General features: G+C 40.1%; 1 protein-coding gene and 1 pseudogene across 2 annotated transcripts; both read right to left on the reverse strand.

Annotated features, from left to right (window-relative positions):
* LOC115750940 lies at window positions 1-23,813 on the reverse strand. 2 transcript variants are annotated; one of them, XM_030688576.2, is made up of 2 exons: window positions 23,753-23,813; window positions 1-731 (listed from the first exon to the last, which is right to left on the reverse strand). In XM_030688576.2, exon 2 carries the CDS (start codon window positions 693-695, stop codon window positions 264-266), a length of 432 nt encoding a protein of 143 aa, XP_030544436.1. In that variant the 5' UTR covers window positions 696-731; window positions 23,753-23,813; the 3' UTR covers window positions 1-263. The 2 variants fall into 2 exon arrangements, with proteins under 2 accessions (XP_030544436.1, XP_030544435.1); XM_030688575.2 differs by lacking the exon at window positions 23,753-23,813 and adding an exon at window positions 1,316-1,453.
* LOC115750885 overlaps window positions 22,515-26,549 on the reverse strand; it is a 6,415-nt pseudogene continuing 2,380 nt past the window's right edge.

Here is a 26,549-nt window from a genome sequence, read left to right on the forward strand (position 1 = left end):
TTTCTGCGGCATAAAATCTCCAAAGCTCATATCACTATAAAAATCAGCACTTTCAATTAGAATAACATGGGTGTACAAAATAAGCCAAACTGGTAACAGACATTATGGACCTTATTTGCTCAAAACCCAAGCACTAACTAAGACCCATCCATCATGGCATCGGACTTCCTAGTCGCAACCTACCAAGAACAGAGAGTGTATTGAAACAAGTCATGCCGGATAGAAAGACCACTTTGTCAGTAGAAGCCATGAGAGAGCGCTTACTACTCATCACCATATGCTCGGAAAGTATACCGCTCTTGGTACGGTCCATTGAAGTAAAGGTCAGCCTCAAACCACTTTGGATAACGAATGAGGTCACCAGCCAAGAATTGCATATAATTCTGGCTCCCCTCGGGCACGACCCTGACTTCCCCTTCCTCCACGTACACCAGCTGATCCACTTGCCAGTCCCAAGGCAAGCGGCACTTGCCCGTTTTCCACACTGACCATCTCGAAACCCCGAGCTCCTCGAGCCGCTCCTTCGAGACTTTCCTCTCCACCTTCACGTTGTACAGTTCCTCCAGAGGTTTCTCTATCCGCATTGCCCTTATGCCATGACATCTCCTGAGGGCATGACTACATTTCCGGTGGTCTCTGGTGCTTGCTCTCTGAAAGGCAGAGCCAAAAGTTGGCGTCATGGTGATGCTCGCCATTTGTGTATGTGCAAAATTTCTCCTTATGACGCTCACCTGATAGAACGTGAGATCATTTAGATGTTATAATGGTAAATGACATAAAAGAAAGTTCGTAAATGTAGCTTCTTATCCAGCAATGGCGTATGGTACACAATATCAGGCACAAAATCTGCAGATAACCGCAGAAGACCAACATAAAACTCTCGCTGTTCATCAACGTTATCAGAAACCAGAATGCCCCAGATGAAGCATTCATCACAATGTTCGCATTTCAGATTTCATTCTCATCCTTCGACGGCATCAGATTTAAGCCATATCTATCCGGAAACTTTGGTGCATTCCTCCTAACTTTTGCGAAAATCAGCTGTCACGTGAATTCATCAAACGGGACATCAAACATAAGAGAAGTGATCTTTAAGTTACCTCAAGAGGGAAAAAAGCGAGAGAGATTAACTGTCAGGTTCTAGCAGACATTTTCACAAACAACTGTGAGGCATCCCAAGTTCTCGCCAATTCACAACAATTCAAGAAGTGATCTTTAAGTTACCAGAGATGAGTTTCTTCTCTACTCAACACATTCCGAAGCCCGAGAAGACAAAAAAATCAATCAATCCCCGTGTTTTTACTTTTCCTTTTACCTGTACGAGTAATCTTCAAAGAAGATCCGGACCTTGGCTTCAATTTGGCTAAGAGCTAAAGCTAAGGTGTCAAAAACCCTGGATGAAGCAAGAGGGTTTTCCGACATCCCTTATCCAAAATCCAATCATCCTCACTCTTGCCTCTAACACAAAAAAAAATTAAAAACTAAAAAAAAATAATAAAAAGCCAGATTTGAGCCAAACTCACATCTAATGGGCCGTTCCACTGTCGGCCCAAAGCTCACTTCTATCGGCCCATATTTTAGCCCAACTCTCATCTCGTGGAAGTACTTGAGATACCTGATGATAAATTGATAATCCTCTGGTAAAATTTGGCGAATCATAATTCCAAGAAAGGGATCAATTTTGCCTTTGTTCCTTTGGGCCTTTAAAGGCCCTTGGCCAAATGCTAAAAGTGTTTGATAAACAATTTTGAGAGCTTATTTTAAAAATCTTTCAAAGGCCTTTCTCTCGAGCTCACAACTCATTAGAATCGAGCGATCCAAGATTTTCGAAATACTAGAGAACATAATAGGCTGATCACAATTTCACTCGGGAATCGGCCACTTTTCTGTTCTCTAGTTACAAGTCCAAAGAATTGTTATTAGATATAAGACACCCATTTTCCAAACAAGAATATTGATCTTGATAAAAAAAAAATGGTTATCAAAACGTTTATTCACACCGGAGACCGTAGTTTAAATCCCGATGAGTGCAAGACTCTTTTATTCTCAATAAAATGGTGCGGAACTGGTTCTTTCCCCGTAGCATTAGCGGTTTCGACCTCGAACTCAAGAGTCGAACCGGACGAACCCCGCCGAGAATCTTCATGGAGATTAGCTAGGCCTCGAGCAATTTCGGCAATTATCTTGTACTGTCTCTCCCTTTCTAAACTAAAGCGTTTGCGCCGGATCCGCATTGAGGACTTCCCGTTAATTGTAAGTGTTAAAACACAAAATGGAGCGGGAAGTCCAGCTCCTAGTGTTAAGTTCAAGAAGAAATTGGAAGATTCATATGCACGGATCTCATATATATGACAAATAAGCGAAACCGTAGGGGTATGTACTACCAAAAATGCAGCATGACAAATACGGTATTGTTATATTTTTGACTTTCAAATTAGTGATAAGGTTATTTTGGACCATTCACTTTGTTTTAGGGTTTCTTAGATGGGGTTATAAAAAGGATATCTTGAATAGCATATTGTAACGTTTTGCTTTTACTACTGCCCTGAAACCCTTTGTTTTTTACTTCTTCTTGTTAGATCTTTGGATCTTTGATTGTACGCTTGTACACATTATTGAAGATAGTGAAACCCCTCTCTCTCCCCGTAGTTTTTCCCGTTTTGGGTTTTCCACGTAAATCGTGTTTCGTGCGTTCTTATTTTACTTTCATCCTTAGCTATTTTGCTTTTGAATTTGTGCATCTCTTGGCGTTTTCCGCAACAAATTGGTATCAGAGCCAAGGAAATTCGATCTTTTGTTCGAGATGGTATCTATCAAGTTCGAAGTGGCACCTTTCGATGGCCAAAACAATTTTGGGCTATGGAGGATTAAGATGAAGGCTTTGTTGCGTCGAGAAGGTTCGGTTAGAGCCTTGGATGGGAATTATCCCGACGACATGACTGCGGCAGAGATCGAGGAGATGGAAGAGAAGGCGCATAGCACCATCCAATTGTCGTTATCTGACAAGGTGCTTCGTGAAGTTCTTGATGAAGAAACGGCTTCGGGATTATGGCAAAAGTTAGAGAGTCTCTATATGAAGAAATCTCTTACGACGAGATTATTCTTGAAGCAGCGTCTTTACACGCTAAAGATGCAAGAAGGTACTCCTATCCAAGAACATCTAGATGAATTTAATAAAATTGTTATGGATATGAAAAATCTAGATTTGAAGTTAGATGATGAGGATCAAGCCCTAATTGTGTTATGCTCACTACCAACCTCGTATGAGAATTTTGTGAATTCTATGTTGTATGGAAGAGAATCCATAACTCTTGAAGATGTGAAGGCTTCGCTGAATTCCCGAGAGATGCGTACAAAGTTGAATGCGAGTAGCGGTCCAGATAAAGCAGATGGTTTAGTTGTTAGGGGAAGGTCCAATCATCGGGATAGACGCGGTAACAATAAAGGCCGTTCGAAATCTAGGTCGGGCCAGGATAAGAGAAAGGTTGAGTGTTACTATTGTCACAAGTTCGGACACTATAAAAACGAGTGTCCTTTGCTCAAAGCCAAGGGAAAAAAGTCAATGGAAAGTTCTGATTCGGCTAGTCCGGTTAAAGATAATGAGTCCGTTAATGTAGATAATGTTCTTCTTGTTTTGTCTTCGGATTGTCGTGTAGACGATGAATGGATTTTGGATTCGGCTTGTTCATACCATATGTGCCCAAATAGTGATTGGTTCCACACATATGAGAAAGTAACTGGTGGTTCGGTTTTGATGGGCAACAATGCGGTTTGCGGGATTGTGGGTATTGGTACGGTGCGGATCAAATATCATGACAATGTAGTAAGAACTTTGACAAATGTTAGGCACATCCCAGATTTGAAGAAGAACCTTATTTCTTTGAGCGGTTTGGATTCCTTTGGTTGCATGTATACCGGTGGAGGTGGAGTTCTGAAAATTTCAAAAGGCTCCTTGATTGTGATGAGAGATAACAAGAATAATGGTATTTACGTTTTGCGGGGAAGTACCGTTGTTGGTTCTTTAAATATATCATCCTCTTCAGATTCTGATAAATCAAGGTTGTGGCATATGCGGTTGGGTCACATGAGCGAAAGAGGAATGACAATCTTGAGTAAGCGTGGTTTACTGCGTGGGGAGCATACAATCTCACTTGACTTTTGTGAGCATTGTGTTTACGGGAAACAATGCAGAGTTAGTTTCAATCTTGGGGTGCACTCGACAAAAGGCACGATTGACTACATTCACTCCGATTTGTGGGGACCCGCACGGGTTACATCTAAAGGTGATGCGGTTTATCTTCTGACATTTATTGATGACTTTTCTAGGAAAGTCCGGGTTTATTTCTTGAAGCGTAAAAGTGACGTTTTTGATACATTCAAGAAGTGGAAGATGTTGATTGAAAATCAAATTGGCAAGAAGATAAAGTGTCTCGGAACAGACAATGGTCTTGAGTTTTGCGGAGGTGATTTTAACAAGTCTTGTGAAGATTCGGGGATTGTTTGACATCGAACAGTCAGGTATACACCTCAACAAAATGGGGTGGCGGAGCGTATGAACCGAACACTTTTAGAGAGAGCTAGATGTATGCTTTCTAATGCTGGACTTGATAAAGATTTCTGGGCTGAAGCCGTGAACACAGCATGTTATTTGGTGAATCGTTCTCCTTCTACTGCAATTGAATGTAAGACTCCAAACGAGGTATGGTCTGGTAAACCTTCTGATTATTCTGTTTTGAAAATATTTGGATGTCCCGCTTATTATCATGTAAAAGATGATAAGCTTGAACCTAGAGCCAAGAAAGGTATTTTCGTTGGTTATGCATATGGAGTTAAGGGATATAGATTGTGGTGTTCTGATCCTCGGTCACCAAAGTTTATAATCGATAGGGATGTTACTTTTGATGAAAACTCTATGCTTGATTGAAGAAAAGTTCTTGAGTCTGCAGATATTCAAGAAGAGGATATAGCGAAAGAGGTGGAGTTTAATGTAGAGCATCTAAGGAGAACTTTCGAAGATGTTCCTATTCAGTCAAAAAATGACAGTGAGCAACAAGATTCAGATTCGATTAAAGAAGAAGTAGAAGAAGTGGAACAACATCGGACTTTGGTCGTAGGGAGAGCTAAAAGGCAAATTAAGCCTCTCCGGAGGTATGGTTTTGCTGATTTAGTAGCATATGCTCTTACAGATTCTGAAGAGCTTAGTATTGAAGAACCTTCTACATTTCGTGAAGCTACTAGTTGTTCTAAATTTGAAAAGTGGCTTGTTGCGATGAATGAAGAGATGGAGTCTCTTCATAAGAACCAAACTTGGGATCTTGTGAAATTGCCTAAAGGCAAAAGAGCCGTTAGATGCAAGTGGATCTTTAAACAAAAGGAGGGAATTTCAGGGGTTCAAGATGAAAGATTCAAAGCACGTTTGGTAGCGAAGGGCTTTAGTAAGAAGGAAGGGATCGACTTTAATGAAGTGTTCTCTCCAGTTGTGAAACATAGTTCCATTCGTGTGTTGCTCGCATTAGTGGCCCTTTATGATTTAGAACTTGAGCAACTTGATGTCAAGACCGCTTTTCTGCATGGCGAGCTTGAGGAAACAATCTATATGTCTCAACCCGAGGGATTCATTATTGAGGGTAAAGAAGATCACGTTTGCAAATTGAAACGCTCTTTGTATGGTCTCAAGCAATCTCCACGACAATGGTACAAGAGGTTTGATAGTTTTATGTTAAGTCATGGCTATTCGCGAAGTGCGCATGACAGTTGTGTGTACTATAAGAGATTGCATGATGGTTCTTTTGTTTATTTGCTATTGTATGTGGATGACATGCTCATTGCAGCGAATGACATGTCGGAGATACGATTGTTAAAAAAGCAACTTAGCAGGGAATTTGAGATGAAGGATCTTGGAGCAGTCAAGAGAATTCTAGGTATGGAGATTTGCAGAGACAGACAAGTTGGGAAATTATACCTTTCGCAGAAGGGGTATATTGAAAAAGTGCTTGAACGTTTCGGCATGAAGAATGCTAAACCGGTAAATACTCCTTTGGCGTCTCACTTTAGACTTTCTGCTTCTTTGTCACCTAAAACCAAAGAAGATGAAGATGAGATGTTTCGAGTTCCATATTCTAGTACTGTGGGTAGTCTTATGTACGCTATGGTTTGCACTCGTCCGGATATTTCCCAAGCAGTTAGTGTTGTGAGCGGGTATATGACACATCCAGGTAAAGCTCATCGGCAAGTAGTGAAGTGGATTTTTCGATATATCCGGGGCACCTCGGATGTTGGTTTGGTCTTTAATAGAGATTGTGATACGGGGCATTCGGTTGTTGGCTTCGTTGATTCTGACTATGCGGGTGATCTCGATAAAAGGAGATCTTTGACAGGTTATGTTTTTACACTTGGTGGCTTCGCGGTTAGTTGGAGAGCAACTTTGCAAGACACGGTTGCTTTATCTACTACCGAAGCAGAGTACATGACAGCAACGGAAGCAGCAAAGGAAGCTCTTTGGTTGAAGCGTTTAGTTACGGAACTTGGGGTAAAGCAGGAGGAAGCCTCCGTTATCTTTTGCGATAACCAAAGTGCAATCCAGTTGACCAAGAACGCGATGTATCATGAGAGAACGAAACACATTGACATTCGTTATCACTTTGTGCATGATGAGGTTGCTAAGGGTACAGTTACAATGAAGAAAGTCCCTGACAAATAATCCAAACAGATATGTTGACCAAACCAATTCCTTTGACTAAGTTCAAGCATTGTTTGGACTTGGTTGGTGTTCTCACTGTTTGAGTTACTTAGGTGGAGTTGGTGGCGTTTCATCCCTTGTTTCCTACATCGAGTACGCTCACGTAGGTTTAGGGGTGTGCGTTGTCGATTCCATCGTTTGGCGGGTGGCCTTGTGTGGTCACTCTTGATGGTGAGGGAGAGAGGTCTTGTGGCGTTTGGTAAAACGCACTTCCGAAGATTTGAAGTCAAGGTGGAGATTTGTTATATTTTTGACTTTCAAATTAGTGATAAAGTTATTTTGGATCATTCACTTTGTTTTAGGGTTTCTTAGATGGGGTTATAAAAATGATATCTTGAATAGCATATTATAACGTTTTGCTTTTACTTCTGCCCCGAAACCCTTTGTTTTTCACTTCTTCTTGTTAGATCTTTGGATCTTTGATTGTACGCTTGTACACATTATTGAAGATAGTGAAACCCCTCTCTCTCCCCGTGGTTTTTCCCGTTTTGGGTTTTCCACGTAAATCGTGTCTCGTGCGTTCTTATTTTACTTTCATCCTTAGCTATTTTGCTCTTGAATTTGTGCATCTCTTGGCGTTTTCCGTAACAGGTATCATGGATCATGCAAGATCTAACAGTAGTATACCAATAATACTCTTAATGAAAGGGTTCATACCGAATAGAATGTTCGTACCTAAGTGTTCTTAAACTGATTAAAAGCATCGCTATGCCTCTACTGCTATCATCACGGTCATGACCACCATCTGAATTGCAACAAGCTAAAAAAAAAATGTTGATGGACAAAGTCAGAACTGACTGAAGCTCTATCGACTCTCTACAGAGGCATATGATGGACAAAAAAAGAAAAAAAATGCTTAAAAACCAGCGGTGACATCTTTCTGGAAATTTTTACATTTCTAAGAATGTATTGCTTACCAAGAAATGTGTTCGGATCCCTTCTCCAGAGGAAGAAACGGAAGAGTTTACACATAGTTTCTCTTACATCTGAAGCAGGAAACTACATCAGTGGTTCATGTACAAATGGATGAGATACTCTTCTAAGGTAAACATGCTGAGATGAATTCCGGAGGATAATTTTCTGCATGTGATGTGGCTATTTACTCAGTCTAAGAGAGTTTTGCTCGCACCATGACGATGGCTCAAAGACGACCCAAGGAGGAGTATTTTTCGGTGGAGAGACGGTGAAAGGTACGAAGGAAATGGATGTCTCTCGTATAACACAAACCCAAAGCTAACATCCTAAGACCTTTGTTCCCAGGAAATGACGCCGGAATGCATCCAACAAGGTTTTGCAAGCACTCTAAGCAGCCGCTGTCCGCTAGAACTAAATTGCATTGTAAGATGAGTTTCCAAGTGCCGATTTAGAAGGGCTTGGCGCTGTAGTGGATGAGACTTTTCTAATTACTTTCTCCAGAACACTCAAAAGGAACAGGATCACTTACCTTCTTTCACAGAATTACGGCGTGAATATAGGACTACTATTGGCAGTTGAGAGAAAGAGCCAATATAAATGTTTCCATGAACAATGGCAAGGCTTTCTTTTGGTTGGGACAGAATTGGCAGATTTCACGGCCCGCCATATCCGAATAAGTTTGACATTGTTACGGGATTACATGTGCTACATTTAGAGTCTTTGCCGATAGAAGTGGTGGCAAAGCCACTTTTAGAAACATTAACCATAAGTTTGGGCTTTCTGTTGGCTTATTCTTCATTCTTGGATTATTGTGAAAGATACTCCCCAGATAATGCGAAGCAGACCTAAAATTAGCATCAAGATGCACTCTCACTCTCCCTCAACTCTCCCTCTCTTCCCCCCCTCTCTCAGATGATTTGAAATGCCTAGGATTGCTCGATATGGGTTGCTTTGACTTGTTGAGTTCTCTTTGGCTTGGTTCTTGAACTTGACGCGATGTGCTTTCGTTGCATGAATTGCTTATAGGAAAAATATCCGGGAGGTAAAAGGTTCTTCGACATCGTTAATCTCTTTCTGATCATGTATCTTAGATTAGTATATCTCAGTGTCTGAGAACATGATATGTGTGATTCCCCATACCGGTGCCTACTTCTCACACTGCACCCTGGTCCTTTTGCATTTCCAATTCGTGCTTGCTTGGGGCAATTACTGGGTTTGCTGTTGCCGTAGCTTTTACATGGAGGTTATTGAGGACACCTAGAGGTTCCGAAAGAAGGATACAAAAAAGACAAGCTGCTTCATCTACTAGTTCAGGTCTAGCTTCTCAGAAAAGAACAGCCTCAACATCTTCTGGGTTTTTTCAACTTAAGAGGATTTAAGGGCACAGAATGTTGTGGATGAGTTTTTCCAGCCTGCGAAGGGAAGTGTTAACTTTCATCTTTGTGATTTATCTTGCGTTTCAATTTATTCATTCTAGCTTTAATGTCATTCCCTGATATTCTTCAGCCAATATTGGGGCAGGTAGTGAGGCAAAAATTGAGTGAAGGCCGACAGGTAATCGGTGTAACTTTTTTTCCTTAATGCTTGGCGAATATTGTGCCATGAAGTGGGATGTCATCTACATGGATTTTCGTTCATGGTATTGTACAGATGGTTGTACCAAAACTGTCTCTTTGGGCCTATAGCCTTTGCTTTTCTTCTTTGATCATGGTTGTAGTTACTATCAGATCTTTGTCAGTAATTCATATTTTCATATTGATCCCTGTCTTGGATGATCAAGGTTATTGATCTTCGTTCTTTATTAAAAATTTCTACTTTTGTTTGCATGTCAATGGCGTGGAAAGGATTATCCTCTTTGGCTTTCGCTAAGCACCAAGGTTTCCCACTTCTCTTTCTCTCCTCAGTCATGCATTGATGCTCAAGCTATTTGTTCAGGTCACATGTGGTTTGCTCAGAGTTATTCTCGAGGAAAGTAGTCCCGCCTCAGGTAATGGAATCCTTTGCGGAGCCCCGTCACACTTTCACATTTGTTTTGCATGAGTATTGCCTGATTTAGTAATTTTTTTTTTGCAGAAACAAGCAACTGTAAGATCCTCTGTTTTGGAAGTACTAGTGGAGATCACCAACTTTTGTGATCTTTATCACATGGAAAGAGTTCTTGATGACGAGAGTGAGGTGTTTGCAAATTGGATTCTGGGTTGGAGGGGACTTCTTTGTGGCATTCATTTTCACAGTTAATCTATATTATGAACCCTGTTAGCAGTCTAACATCAGATGCTACTCCTCGAGAATATGATTCTGTGTCCTTGTGATCTTCATCATAGACACGCGCACATTCAATGTAGCAGCACAACTGACCCGTTACTCCTAGCACATTGAAGCCGAAGAATATGTGATAAAGATAAAGCTGTACCCTATGATTAGGCAATAGTAAAGCCTCCATCATCTCCCTGAGTCGAATTAATATACAGTGCAAGCAAGGGACTGTGAAAGTCTGGACCTGTTGAGAGTAATTGTGTAATACGCAACATCAACTGGGTTCATAAGCATAAGCCTAAGCTTCGAAAGAAAGTTACAGTGGTTTCTTTGCTTCGTGGAGATTGTTTAAAAAGAAGAGTTTCTAAGCATGATGCAGTCCTTCCATTTAGGATAGGTGCAGAGCCTTTACCATGATTCAGAAGGGCGGTGGAATTCTATAACAAAGATAATGATATTACATGAATGGTAGTAAATGTATAATTGGAAGGATTAAATGATGGTTTCCATGCTTTTGACTTGGAAATTTTTCACCCCGGAGAACTCTGATTGGAGTGTGAGGTGGGTTGCTATGCTGGCTACCCTTTAGGTGATCGGCTAATTGCACTTGTAACCTTGTACCCTTGTTTTATAAAAAGAACGATGCTTCTAGACGAAGAAACTATCCATTTCAGAGGTCTGAGTCTGTGAAAGCACCATCTGCCTTGCGTGTCAAATAAATCTTCGAACATTTTCCTATGTGTGCAGTCAAACGGATAAAATAGAAATTTCGATTAGCAAGAGGGATTCCCGCAAGAGTATCGAACCTTATGGGGCTCGGATGCAAAGTTAGATAGGAATCCATTTTCAGCTCGCTAATTAGTCTGAAATATGCCACCCGTACCCAAAATATATTTTAAAGTAATTGCGACTCCAATTACAGCGTCAATTGTTCAGTTCTTCGAGTTTGCCGGCGAAATTTAGAAGTATTGAGCTGTTACAATGTCGCCACAGTCAAAGACCATAGTACCATCGTTCATGATATCATTCAGTTCAAGCTTTCTAAAGCTTGTCGAGGTGGAATACATATTCCATAATCGAAATGAATAGCAACATGATAGAAAGTAACAAAACAAATCGACTAAAACTAACCACTACTTCAAAATCTTCGTGATACCGCTCACATAAAGCTTGCCCACAATTGCTACTACCCAACTAGACCGTTTGACAATAACATGATACAAAGTAACAAAACAAGTCGACTAATCGCTACTTCAAAATCTTCTTTATGCCGCTCATATGAAGCTTGCTCCCATATTTCTTTGCTTCTTTATTTGCTACATGAAATATTCAAGTAGCTTCACAAAAAAAAAATTAAAAAAAATAATAATTACACAACGTCATTCTGAAGCATTAGAAAAGATAATACCCAACGCAAGCGAAATCCACAACATGCCATCCTCAATTAGCATGAATAATTGGGATTTTAATGCGCCGTCTAGTGTAGTTGCAATCAGGTAAAGTTAAACCACAACGAACTATAGAAAAAACCAAACAGAGAGCACAACAAGTTGGGGAAATTATTCTTACCGCATTAGCGATGCGAGAGCTCATAATGGAGCAGAAATTGGGAAAGTGCTGATGTCAGATTCGAAGCACTGAGGTGGCCGAGGTGGTCAATCAGAGTTGATACATTAATCAGTTACTCTCATTTCCTAGAAAGGAATCGAGAATAATTGAACTAAGCACATTTAGCTATGAACGATTTCAGAAATCATCTTGCAAATGTTTAAACTAAGTCAGTTCTATTGATATTTGACAGAACACATCAGATTCAACTGCAAGGGATTTTCAGCAACAGGAATGAATTGAACCGAGACCTACAACTTCAAATTGGCCTGAAACAAAGGATGCAACTTCCTAACCTATATGAATACTAGAACTCAACCAAATCTACACTAAAACCTAGCCATCTATTTTTTGATATAAACACATCGAGTTTAGTACAAGTTCAGCAGGTACAACGTTCAGCATAGCAAACTCAGCATTCGGTCATGGCGTGGTTTTGGAGGAAGCATCGTTCATAAAACACATATAAACGAGGTCTATCATGTTTTCATGACCGGAGGTCTCGGTTTAGGTATGAGAGGAAAAATAAAGTAAAAAAAAGGAGACCCGTAATTCAAGGGGCACAAACAAGCGAACACTTAGAGGGCGTCTTGTTCTAGGGGCTAGATCTAAGCGAGGCAAAACTCATAGAGAGACAGTGTCACGGCAATCACCTATATCAAATCAGATGCATTTTCACGGCAATTCTTAGCTTATACTTACGAAGAAGAACGGCAAAAGACAGAGCATTAAGTACTTACTGTGATTATGAGATGCGATTGAGATCACGATAGGCCAAAAGCAAGAGCAAGAGAGGGAGGCGAGGGTCGAGAGTCGAGATGAGACCGCGAGAGGGAGGCGTCGGGCGAAAGGGACGCCACTCGGGCGAGAGGGTCTGAGAGAGAACGGAGGCGTGCGACGAGAGGCGCACGCGCTAGGGTTCTCCGCGAGAGGCTAATGCATTATAAAGCAGTTTTTGCCCTCCATATCCCTTCGATTTTTTTTTTGCCCTCTCTATCGGTGGAGTGCAGCCAGCTTTTGATGAGCTGAGGTAGATGTTAAAGCTCTTAATTGCAAAATTCTCAGTCAACTAGCAGGTTGTATCCTCATATTACTCGTGATGTTTGTTTCATTCATTCACCACAGTCCATTTCCTCCACGGCTCAATCCAGAGCAAATCAATTTCCTATAATATTCAATTAGTTATTTGGTGGGAGTGGGTTCATATCTTGTGCAAGAGACTCAAACTTATGCTAATGCTTGTGTGAACTGAAATCTGAATCATGCCTTGTAGGGATGTCAATTTTGCCCGATCCTACCCGCTTTTTTTCATTTTCAGTTCGAGTTAAGATCGGGGCGGGTAACAGACACCTCTCTCAACGGTCAGGTAGGGTAGGGTTGCCACCCTACCCTACCCTATCCATTGACATCCCTAATTTTGTGCCAGTAAAGGCAATCGTCAAGAACCTTGAACCATCATAGTCAATGGTCTCGTTTCAATCTTTCCTTCCATTTCTTCTTGTATTCTTAGTTCGCTGTGAAGACTATTCCATTAAGACATTGCTGGATGAGCACGCAACATTGGTTTCATCCTCCTCTTTTGGATATAGGGATCAAATGACCAATTTTTAAGCCAATTTGGACTTTAGACTGAACTTTATAAGATGTAGGATAAAAACTTGGAATTCTCAGGAGTTCAATCTTGAGTTTTCCTTTTGGGCCTTCTGTATTTTTTCCATAGCTTTAGGAGGACTACTGCAATTGAAAATTCAAAATTGTCAATGTTTAGTTATGTGTCATTGAACAAGTTCTCACTGGAAGAATAGATGAACGCAATGGCATCATCCTTGTAATAACGCTGAATATTTCCGCTTGGTGGCATGAGCTTATAAGGAGGATGGTAGTTTAGTAGATATCGATGCACTTTTCAAAATAATTATTGGTTTCCATGGCTGCTTTCTACTTCAGACTGAAAGTGCACCATGGTTTACTGGTTTATATCTTCTGTAGTTTATGAATATGGTTATGGAGTTGTTGGTTTCAGTGTCCTACACATATCACCTTGTCTGGAGGACTACGGCTGCATTTGGCAACATTTCCGATTCTTTGTTTTTCTATTCTTTTGTTTCCCGAAAAAGAAAAGAACAAAAACCCCGTTTGGAATGTAAATTGATTTCTTGTTCCCGGGAACAAAGACAAAAGTTAAAAAAAAGTAACTTCTCTATTCTCAGGAACAAAAAAGAAACAAGGGAAAATTACGAAAAAAGTTCCAAACCTATTACAATTGTGATAATTCAGTCCTAAGTCTTTTTTTTTTTTTTTTGCCAATTCTGTCCATCCGACGAATTTTGGCCACCCAGCACCGACATCAACGTCAGCCGATTCTATCCATCCAGTGAATATTTTAATATTTTTTATTTTTATTTTTAATGATTTTTTTATACTTTTTTTTATGATTTTTTTTCTTCCCCTCCCCTCGCTTACCTCCAGCCAGCCGCCGAGGTCCAGCGACCCGGCCAGAGGCACTTCCAGCAAGGCGTGCTATAAAATGTTCCCCAATATCTACGTTACAATACCCTAAAAGATAAACTCTTTTGGCTAGTTTTTGTTCTTTTTTGTTATCAGCCATTTTTCAATGCTGATAGATTCGTCTTCTTGTGCTCGACCTTTGTATTATTGTGAACTGTGACAGTTTGATCCATGCTTAGCAAGTCAAGATGCAAAATGCTTTCAAGTTGGAGCAGCAGTCACCTCTGAAGAAAATGGCTGTTGATGGGCCAGTAGATGCATGGTCCACCGACCCATCGCCCACTAACAGGCAAGAAGAAGCTGCCGCCACCGCCGTGACTCCTTCCGATGATTCCAATGCAGAAGTCACTCCCTCCGCTGTAGGGAAGGAGTCTAATGATATTGATACGTGCGCCCCGGAAGTGGAACAGTCGACAGGAGCAGTCGGTCTTCGAACCCGTCGGCTACGCTACAACAAATTTGGAAGGACGACTTGAACTCGGGGCGTCTCCTTGTCTCTTTGTTTGACGGGTTTGGCGAGAGCCCTTCGTTTTCGTCCCCTGAATTGTCAGTCTCTTCGTAATGTAAGCCAGCCCGTTAACATTGTAACACATGGGCGTTCACAATAAGATTAGACGTCGTTGAGCAAAAATTGAAAAATACTTCTTAGCCATTTGGCCTCTGGTCCTGTCCATTCTACGCAATTAACGGAGTCTTCTCTTATCCATTCCAAGGGGCACTGAATTCACCGGAACCGCGAAAATTCTGATTATGTCATTGATGATTAGGTAAGGGTTATTTTTTCAAGGGGTCGGGAATTTCCTATGTAAAGTCGTGCTATTTCGTTTAATATTTTGGAATCTAGAAGTGGTGGTAAACTACAAATCTGCAGAGTCTTCCTGCTGATGTTCATGTGGACTTGTGCATCACCAGAAGACACACTTTCAAGCACAAGCGTTATTACGCTACTGTCGTGTTGAAGTGAGTCGCTACTGTTGTGTTGAAACTGCGAGTGGATTTATTGTTTCCTGAGGTTTTGACACTGACCATCAGTAATTGGCTTCGATACCCTTTTTTATCCGATGTCTCTGAAAAAACAACTGGCTACAACGATACCGCGGTTCCATTAACATAAACTAATTGAGACTCCCGGCTACTAGCTAAGCAATTTGATAATGAATTTCATAAACTAGGTCTAAATGGTTAAATACATATGTCCCGATTAAGTTTGAAGGTTGGTTTATGATGGAAGAAAAAAGACTTGTTCAAACATAAATTTCAAATAAATCTTCTAACATTTTCTTATGTGTGCCGTGTAGAGCCAAACGCACAAAATAAGATGATGCGAATGGTCAATAGAAATTTCAATTATCAAGAAGAATTCCTGCAAAAGTATCGAGCCTACGATTTGTGGCTCGGATGTGAAGTTACATAGTTGTCCATCTCCAACACACTAATTAGTTTAAAATACGCCACTCATACCCGGGGAAATTTAGAAGTATTTGACTATTATAAAGTCGCCACAATCAAAGACCATAGTACCATCATTCGTGACCAATTATTCAATTCAAGTTTTTTGAAATTTGTCGGGTTGGAATTCATATTTCATAATCAAAATGAAATACATGATAGCAAGTAATAAAACAAGTCGACTAAAACTAATTGCTACTCCACAATCTTCTTCATACTGCTCACATGAAGCTTGCCCACACTGCTCACATGAAGCTGCTTGCCCATACTGCTCACATGAAGCTTGCCCATAATTATGACTTCTGGACTAAAGGGCATATCATACATGTTCTATGAAGGCAGATCTATTCCATGAAACCTTGAAAAGTAAAGAAACTACTTGTTCATTTCGCTCATGAAAAATTGAGCTTGTATTTCGTCAACTCTATTATCGACTTGTCTTTATCTTTCAACACCAGAAAAAGGTGATCATGAAAAATTGAGCTTGTATTTCGCCAACTCTATTATCGACTTATCTTTTATCTTTATCTTTCAACACGAGAAGAGGGTGATCATGAAGAATTAAGTTCATACCTCGCCAACTCTATTATCGACTTATCTTTATCTTTCAATACGAGAAGAGGATGATCTTTTGAAGAGATTAAAGCACCACACTCACGAACCAAGTCATGTATCTTGAAACCATAAGCGTCTCCATTCTCTAACAAAAGGGAGGAGGCTTGAAGAGTGTGAATCCCAATCTCAAAATTTCTCCAGTTTCTCGCAAGTTATCATCTTCCCGAAATAGCCCACAATATCTTTATGACGTTGGGGAATTGTAACCTAAAGCGAAAAATCAAAATATCACAAAACGTGCAAGAAGTACTCGCAATATTTTCAATGAAATCTAACGCAACAAATCTTACCTTCGCCTTTTCCCAACGTCACTTCTTCGTCGAGCTTTTAACGGGTAAACCTTAAACCCGTGGCTTAAAGCAAAACACATTAATATTCTAGGAAAACCCATACCCACACATTAATGTATATATTACTTGGATAAAAACTTCACATCAAATTAAGCTACTTGAAACATTAAATATACGCTTCCTTCCTTGCATAACTCCAAAAGCACTAGCTGCACTCAAACAGGAACCCAAAAATACACAATGCAAGCAAAACCCACATCATGCCATCCTCAATTAGCATGATGAATAGTGGGGTTTCAATCCACCATCTAGTGCGGTTGCAATCAAGTAAAATGAAACCACAATGAACAATAGAAAAAACCAAACTAAGAGCACAAGTTGAGGGAATTATTCTTACCACGTTAGGGGCTTCGGGATGCGCGAGCTCATGATGGAGCGGAAATAGAGAACGTGTTGCGTCAGATTCGATGCGGCCTGGCATTAATCGGAGTTCATATATCAGTTACTCTCATTTCCTAGAAAGGAATCGAAAATAACTATAAACCATCATATTTGGATCACATTAAACACATTTAGCTATGAAAGGTTTAAGAAATCATCGAGCAAATGTCTAAACTAAGTCAGTTCAATTGATATTTGACATAACACATGAGATTCAACTTCACGCGAGGGATTTTCAGCTACAGAATGGATTAACCGAGACCTACAACTTCAACTTCACCATCCACATCACTTTTTATTCTACAATCAGCAACCTTCAGAGTCAAGCTCCTTAAAAATTCCTTCCACTGCATTCAGCCTACAAGATTACCAATTGTTTCTAGTACCTCTCAGATTTGGCATCAACAAACCAACAAGCTTGCGTTTGTTTCGAAGATGGACAGATTTGGAGACTTTCTAGACCGCCAAACATGGACGGGACGCTAAACACAGAAATCCCAATTCTATTTCACACAAATTAGGACGGGACAGCTGGGATATCCGCAACCTTTACTCATCTCTCGATCATAGCCACAGATCTACGCACATCCCTTCTTCCCTTCCAATGCAAACTCAAACCCCTTTCATCTCTAACAACATCGAACCAGAAAAGCGCACAGAAGACTAACGAGAGAGAGAATCGGACCTTGTTGCGCTTTGGACCCAGCCGTCGAGGCGTGAGAGCGTCGAGCGAGATAGGGTGAGAGGCTGAGATGCGGCCTCCGATCGCGAAAACTCCTCTCCGGACTCCCGGTTCCTGCCCCGGAGAAAGCGTCTGAGCAAGAGAGTGGAGAGTCGGAGACTCTCTACCGATACAGAGACTGAGAGGGAGATAAGGGTTTGGGGTCTTTGGGCGACTGGAGAGAGCATCGAAGCGAGGGTACTTAAGTACCGGAGGAGCTGTTTATTTTTTAGAATATTAAAAGTTTTGTATTTTATTTTTGTGGTCGGAATTAGGTTTTTTATATAAATAAAATTAAAATATTATTGATCCGAGTGGGCGTTCTATTACTCCGGCTTTCTCTAGAACCAACCAGTGTCGCCGCCTGACACTGGTTTCACATTTAGGAATCGGAAACCGGACCAATTTAGTTGGTCCGATCCGATTCGAGTGATTCCCGATTTAGGCGGTCTATTATACTCAGCCCTGGCAGCTTTTGTGCCCTCCATGTCCCTCAATTGAAGTAGATAAAGAAAAGTTGAACCGCTTTGAATTAAATTTTGTCTTGGCAAAGCACGAAGTCCGTGACACATATTTTCTTTTGGGGTAAGTGCACAAGAAATTATAAAATTTACAAAAAGTACAATCGAGTTTTAAAATTTATCATGTTTGTGTAATCAAATATCTCCGTTAATTCCATCTAATTAGGCTAACGAAAAATATTAACGTGGCATTTTTCATTCATTTTGCTCTCTTACATGGCATAGAGCTCAAAGGAAGAAGTCCACATGTGCAAAAACAACGTGGTTTAAGGTTTGCCCCAAATATCCAAGCCCTACTTTCATTCTCTAAGTTTTGTTCACCTAAGTAGCACCAATATAGATGCGCAATATGTAACACGATATGCAGACACGTCATTTCTCAAAAATAAAAAATTCCGACAAGTTGGATCGCGTTGTATATTAAATGTATTTTTTTATATATACATAATAATTTTTTTTGTTTATATAAAAATATCAATGGTGGGTTTCTTTTTCTTCTTATTCTGTTAGGGATTCACAATTATATATTTTTTGAGCTAGTTGGGTATATTAATTGTAGGTGGTTGGGTATATGACTTTATACATATTTTTGATAAATTCGCATTTTAACCTCTAATTTATTGAAAATAATTAAAATTGACCCATGTGTGTCGAAATGACATGTTGGAATGCTGAATTCGTGTATCGCTAGCTTGTCTCAAGCGCCGATCACTTGTCGATCGCATGTTGAAGAGAATTGTACACAACACAGCATGACATGGAGATCTCCGAAGAGTGTCGGTGCTTCCTAGCTATTCACTCCTCCGTCCAGTTCGTTGATTACTCATGCTCTTCGTTCGAGTGTTTTTGTTCGTGCTTCGTCAAGTAGTTTTGTTCTTTGGCCAGCTATCATCCTTCTTCTTTGTTAAGCCTCACTGGGGAGTTCTTTTTGTGATTTTTGGCATGATTAACGAGTCGAGGCAAAATCCCTTTCGACGATTGCTATGAGACGGAGTTCAAGGGGGCGACAACACAAGCAAGGAGGAGGGCTTGGTGCTGTCGGTTGGTGAGTTGGGTGGTCCATATGAAGACAGTTTTGAGGATGTCAAAATGGTAAGCTTTTGAGAAATCTCATATTTTTAAATTTTGAAATGCTTGTATGCTGCATGATTGGCGAGAAAAAATGCCAAGAAAGCTGTGCGAGAGGCTAGAGGCAAGGTTTTCTCCGATATGTACAAAAAACTTGGGAGCAAAGAGGGAGAAAAATGTATCAATAGGCTTGCAAAGATAAGGGACAAGAAAAGTAAAGACTTAACACAGGTTAGATGCTTCAAGGATGAAAATAAAAAACTCTTAGTAAGAGATGCAGAAGTTAAGGAAAGGTGGATGAGCTATTTTAACAAGCTTTTCAATGGAGAGAGTGATAGAAGTGAAGTGGATTTTGAGGACGCTTCTGATGATTTAAATAGAAGGTTTGTACGTAGAATTAGAACGCATGAAGTTAATGAGACATTAAAGAAGATGAAGACTAGTAAAGCCTTGAGACTCGATGGTGTCGTTATAGAAGTGTGGAGATGCTTAGGGGATGTGGCAATAAGTTGGTTAACTAACATTTTTAACAAGATTCTCCAAACTAATAAGATGCCCGACGAATGGAGGAAGAGTAAGCCCGTGCCTATCTACAAGAACAAGGGGATATTCAGAATTGTTCCAACTATAGAGGTATTAAGCTTATGAGCCATACAATGAAGTTGTTGGAGAGAGTTATTGAGCATCGTTTAAGAATAGGGACCAAGGTCTCTCTAAATCAATTTGGATTTATGCAAGGAAGATCTACTATAGAGGCTATCTTCTTGGTACGACAGTTGATAGAGACATATCGAGAAAAGAAAAATGACCTACATTTGGTGTTTATTGATCTCGAGAAGGCGTATGATGAGGTTCCAAGAAAGGTTTTGTGGTGGGTTCTTGAGAATAAAAAAGTACCTTCAAAGTATGTAGAGGTAATCAATGATATGTATGATGGTGTTATTATATGTGTGAAGGCTTGTAACGGCATGTCAAGTTATTTTCCAATCACAGTAGGCTTACACCAAGGTTCTACTTTGAGTCATTATCTTTTTGCCCTAGTTATGGATGAGCTAACAAAAGATATCCAAGATGAGATGCCATGGTGTGTGCTTTTTGCGGATGATATTGTGCTTATTGATGAGACCAGGATTGGGATTGACGCTAAATTAGAATGATGGAGAAGTACGTTGGAGTTTAAAGGATTTACGTTAAGTTGAAGTAAGACCGAATATATGAAGTGTGAGTTCGACACGGTAAGAGGAGAAGATCAAGAATCCATGAATATGCTCGGACAGGAGGTACCCAAGGAAGATACTTTTAGATATGTGGGATCAATATTACAAAAGAGGGGAGAGATTGATGAGGATGTAAGCCATAGAATCAGAGTAGGTTGGATGAAATGGCGTAGTGCATCAGGATTTTTGTGTGATCGCAAAATCCATCTTAGGCTAAAAGGAAAATTTTATATAATAGTAGTAAGGCCTGCAATGCTATACGAAGTTGAATGTTGGCCGGCACAGAGGCAACATGAACATAGAATGGGAGTAGCGGAAATGAAAATGTTAATATGGATGCGTGGTCATACAAGAATGGATAAAATAAGAAATGAAGATATTTGATGAAAAGTTGGAGTAGTACCGGTGGCAGAAAAGATGAGAGAACATAGATTGAGATGGTTTGGACATATTCTTCGAAGATCCCTAGATGCTTCGGTAAGAACAGAAATTTGTTACCGAGAGCATGACATGAAAAAAAGTAAGAGATCGGCCGAAATTTACTTGGGGGAAAGTAGTAAAATAACATTTAACGAAGTGAAAAATAGATTAACATATAGTTTGTCTTAGAACGGAGTGGAGGAAAGCTATTAGCGTTATGTATGGGCATAATTCACATGTTCCAAACTGTCCTTTTTAGTCCATTTTCCCTATATATATTTATTTCTATTTTTATATAATTATTTCTTATCCCTCAATCGATTTTGCTTCTATTTTATTTATTTTTTGGGTTCATTAACCACCAAGTCCAATTAATTTGGGATAAATGTGATGTTGATGTCGATATTGCTGTATGTTGCATGATGCGTAAGAGCTTGAGAAAACGCTGCAACTTTTTTGGCCTCTCCAGATCATTTACTTTTGTAGAGTTTGTGCATTGTTTTCGGCTTGTCACATGCTCATCTCATGGAAGAGAAGGCTTCAATTTGCCGTGTTCCAGTCAAATTTTCTGTGAGGCATCAGCTTGCTTCTTCCATCTTTCCTTAGTATCGATTATCTTAGAATTGAGTACTGATTTGTGCTAATTTAATGTCATTAACGGAGGAATAACATTAGAAGTGGAAATAGAGATTATCGAGCAGAGCTAGTCGCTGTTATCTATTGCCGTAATATTAGAGAAAGCAATGACAAGTCGAAGCTTTGGATTCTTCTTGTAAGTTTCCAGAGTTTCTACATTCCTTAAATTCTGTTTAGCAATATCAATCTCGGGCTTCAGCTGTCATTCTTCTAGCAGACATGTAGAAGTGACAGTCGTCTTAACTGAGGCTATCATTTATTTCAAGGAAGGCATGAAAAATCTAAACACTGCCTCCTTAATTCCACTTTTCACCTTGGCCTGTAGTGGATAGACGATCTCAGCTTGGTAACTGCTGGTGTTTTTGACAGATGATGCCTTTTCTTCCAATGTTCTGGACAGCATCAAAGGCGGGATGCTCTGTTTGTTTCCCTTCTATTTTTTCAGAACTCTGGCATTGGCAAATTGAGATGGAACATTACTTAATTTTCATGCCTAGAGCCGTCCTCACGTTGGCATTTAAATCCCGATAGACAAGAAGTACCCAAAAGTCCTCTGTTTTCCGTCTCTGTAATCGGAGATGGTCGTCTATATTTTGTGCTTCTGAAGTCGCTTTGCCTGCCCAGACACTTACAAGTAAGCCAACAAGCTACTTCACTTGGCTATCAACAATTTCTCACCACCCATGACCTATTTTTCTGACTTTGAAGCATTCTCTTGCTATAATTTGCTCTGTTTCTTGTCTGTCAGGAGGGGGCGTCCGAAACTTCATCGGGTTTCCTCTTTAGCCGCTTTGTTATATAATTGACAAGCCATGGAACTTCTGAAGTGTGTAATCTATTTTACTTGCATGAGTAGCAAAATCTGATGAAAATGACAGACTGGGTTCTTCACGTTTTATGCTGATCAATGCCTGCATGCTTGAGCTGCAGATAGATGCCTCTATTTCGAACCATTGTGTTACGTCTTGAGCATCCAAAAATTATCAGGCACGTAAATGCATACGCATTCCCATTTCTGATGTAGTATAAAATCTCTAAAACTCTTATCACTAAGAACCAGCATCTCGAATTAGTATAACATAACATAGGTGTACACAATAAACCAACTGGTAACAAACATTATGGACCTTATTCGCTCAAAACCCAAGCACCAAGGAAAACCCATCCATCATGGCATAGGACGTCCGAGATACAACCTACCAAGAACAGAGAGTATATTGAAAGAAGTCATGCCAGATAGAAAGACCTGTTTGTCACTAGAAGCCACGAGAGAGCACTAATCATCACCATATGCTCGGAAACTATACCTCTCTTGGTACGGTCCATTGAAGTAAAGGTCAGCCTCAAACCACTTTGGATAACGAACGAGGTCGCCCGCCGAGAATTGCATGTAATTCTGGCTCCCCTAGGGCATGACCCTGACTTCCCCTTCCTCCACGTACACCAGCTGATCCACTTGCCAGTCCCAAGGCAAGCGGCACTTGCCCGTTTTCCACACTGACCATCTCGAAACCCCGAGCTCCTCGAGCCGCTACTTGGACACTTTCCTCTCCACCTTCACATTGTACAGTTCCTCCAGAGGTTTCTATATCCGCATTGCCCTTATGCCAAAATATCCCCTAAGGGCGTGACTACATTTCTTGCGGTCTCTGGTGCTTGCTCTCTGAAAGGGAGGGCCGAAAGTTGGAGTCATGGTGAAGATTGCCATTTGCATATATGAAAATTTCTCCTTGTGAAGCTCACCTGATAGAAGTAGAATGTAAGGTCATTTAGACATTGTAACGATAAATGTCATAAAGTGAAGTTTGTAAATGGAGCTTCTTATCCAGCAATGGTGTATGGTGCACAAGTTCAGGCACAAAATCTGCAAATAACCACAAAAGAACAATATAAAACTCTCGCTGTTCATCAACGTTATCAGAAACCGGAATGCCCCAGATGAAGCATTCATCACAAAGTTTGCATTTTGCATTTCATTCTCATGTTTCGATGGCATCAGATTTAAGCCATATCTATCCGGAAATTTCGCTGCATTCCTCTGAACTTCTGCGAAAATCAGCTGCCACGTGAATTCATCAAACGGAAGTCAAACATGAAAGAAGCGCCCAAACGAGGAGTCACGAGCTTGGCCAGATTACCTCAAGAGGGAAAAAGCGAGAGAGATTCACCGTCAGATTCTAGCAGACATTTGCACAAACAACTGGGAGGCATCCCAAGTTCTCGCCCCTTCACAACAATTCGAGAAGCGATATTTAAGTTACCAGAGATTAGTTTCTTCTCTATTCAACACATTAAAGCCTAAGAAGACGAAAATCAATCAATCCCCGTGTTTTTACTTTTCCTTTTACCTGTACGAGTAATCTTCAAAGAAGATCCGAAGCTTGGCTTCGATTGGGCTAAGAGCTAAAGCTACGGTGTGAAAAACCCTAGATGAAGGAAGAGGGTTTACTGGGAAAAGTACGTGCCATAACTTATGTACGGTGTTCACTTGAATGCCATAATTTTCAAAACGTTTACTTAAGTGCCATAACTTTCAAAAATCGTTCACTTGAGTGCTACGTTGGAGCAAAATCATTTACTTGAGTGCTACAAGAACTTTTTCGGCATACAACGTCGCCTTTTCGGCGTGCTACGGTAATTTTTCGGCGTGTCACGTTAGCTTTCCGGCGTGCTACAGTAACTTTTTCGGCGTGTCATGTTAGCTTTTCGATTGTCACGTCAGCTTTTCGGAGCAAAATCATTCACTTGTGTGTTACAAGAACTTTTTCGACGTGCCACGTCAGCTTTCCGACGTGCTACAGTAATTTTTCGGTGTGTCACGTCGCCTTTCCGACGTACTACAATAACTTTTTCGATGTGTCACAATAGCTTTCCGGTGTGATACAATAATTTTTTGACGTGTCACGTTAGCTTTCCGACGTGCTACGGTAACTTTTTCGATGTGTCACGATAGCTTTCCGGCTCTCATGTTAGCTTTTCCCATTGTCACGTCGGTTTTTCCTATTGTCACATCAACATAGCACTCAAGTGAACGATTTTTGAAAGTTATGACATTTAAGTTAACATTTTAAAAATTATGATACAAAAGTTATGACACTTCTAATATACTTTTCCCGAGTTTACGACATCCCTCGTCCAAATCCAATCATCCTCACTCTTGCCTCCAAGCCGAAGTCACCTCCATCGACATCCCTTATCTAAATCTCACTTCTGACTTGCAAACGCTGATTTTGAGCCGAGGATCATCGTACAGACACCTGATGATAATCCCAGACAAAATTTGGCATGTTATAATTTAAAAAGGAGGATAATTTTGTTTTTTTCGTTCTGATTTTGTAATTAAATCCTCAAACTTTCAATTTAGGAAATCGAGTCCTTCTACTTGTATAATTTATGTCAATCAAATAATTTAGTCATCAACCCCATCATTACGCTGATATGACGTTTGACATGGCAATTTTTATATGAAAACACCAAAAAAAATTCAAAATTCTTAAAGACAGCATCGGACAGAAGAATCTACTTTATGCATCTGTTGCAAACTAAACTCGTGCCACCAACAGGAGAATTATAGCAACAAAAATTCTAAATTTATTATAATTATATTAATTCAATCTTAAATTTTTTTTTTGGCTGATTGAGTCATAAATCTTTTATAATTGTACCAATACATTTTAATTGGCCGGCTAGCGCTGACGTGGCAATTTCATAATAATTTTGTAACAAGTATTTTTTGATATTTTTTCTGTTTTTTTTTTTTTAAGGTTTTGGGCATGTAGGGGGCTATTGGCAACCTCCTTTGCCTTTGGCCGAGCGCTTGCGACCATCGTCCGGTACCCTAAAAACGAAAAGAAAAGACAAAAAAAAAGTATTAAAATAATAAAAATATAAACTAAAAATTCAGTAATATTAAAAATTACCACGTTAGCTCCGGCCGGCCAAATGGAGTGAATTAGCACAATTGCAAAAGGTTTGAATTCAATCGGTAAAAACAGAATTAGGACTAAATTAGCACAATTGCAATAAATTTAAAATATTTTTCGTAATTTTTCCCGTGACTAACCTATCCATGAAATATGTACCGATTCTCAATCAACTACACATTTGAGCCTTAAAAGAAAATCCCAAATTTGTTGAATTCTTTAATGCGGTCACGTGATATAAATGCAAAGCAAAATAAATTCTTGTCTAGGGTGTGGGAAATGATTCCCGAAGTCCTTCGGGCTTTAAAGGCCCCCGAGAAGTACTAGAGTGTTTGGTAAACAATTTTGAGAGCTTATTTCCAAAGTCTTCCTACTGCTCGCTGGCATTGGGCATCTAATATTTTCGGAATGCTGGATGACATAATTGGCCAGTTCCCGATTTTACTTGGGAATCGGACACTTTTCTTTTCTCAAAGTTTGGATTCGAAAATTTGTTATAAAATGTAAAACACCCATTTTTTTTGAGAAAATTATCAAAAGAGTCTTAAAACTTATTACACTTTTACCAATTCCTTCATAAATTTTTTAATTTTATCAATTCAGTTCTAAACTTCTTGCATTTATGCTAATTTAGTTCTAAATTTCTTGCATTTATGCCAATTCAGTCCATTTGGCTAGCGCTCATGTGGATGCTGACCTGCGACGACGTAGATACTTTTTAATTTTATTTTTAAGATTTTCTGAATTATTTTTATTTTTTACTTTTTTACTTTTTTCTCTCTTTCTTTTCTTTTTCTACCTCCAGCCGGTCGCCACTGAGGTTGACTTGCTCGTCACCGGGCGAAGCGCGACCTCTCCCAGATCTAGCGTCGCCTTGATCCTTCCAATTGCTCGATGAAATGCTTGATCCATCCCTAGTCACTTTAGGTAGTGGCACCAGAATTCAGTCCAAAAGAAGACAATGGAGCCTTGCCAACGCACCAATGGAGCTTGCACTCCATCTCTCCAACAAAAAAGATCAGAGCTTTGGCGATTCTCTGCACAAAGAGAGAAAGAGATAGAGGAGCCTTGAACGGGAGACTTACAAGCCACGTTCGTAGTTGGTGTGTACCGGTTCCCTCTTTTTATGAACAAAGACATTTTCGCAGATCTGTCCTGAGCGAGGCGCGACCTTGCCCAGGCCAAATCTGAGCGAGGCCGGCCTCGTCATGGCTGAGCTAGA

This window comes from Rhodamnia argentea, chromosome 7, assembly GCF_020921035.1.
Source record: "Rhodamnia argentea isolate NSW1041297 chromosome 7, ASM2092103v1, whole genome shotgun sequence".
Taxonomy (NCBI): domain Eukaryota; kingdom Viridiplantae; phylum Streptophyta; class Magnoliopsida; order Myrtales; family Myrtaceae; genus Rhodamnia; species Rhodamnia argentea.

Bases quoted from the DNA above. Each gene is read 5' to 3' on its own strand.
- LOC115750940 (XM_030688576.2), bottom strand. From the start codon at position 695: ATGGCGAGCATCACCATGACGCCAACTTTTGGCTCTGCCTTTCAGAGA.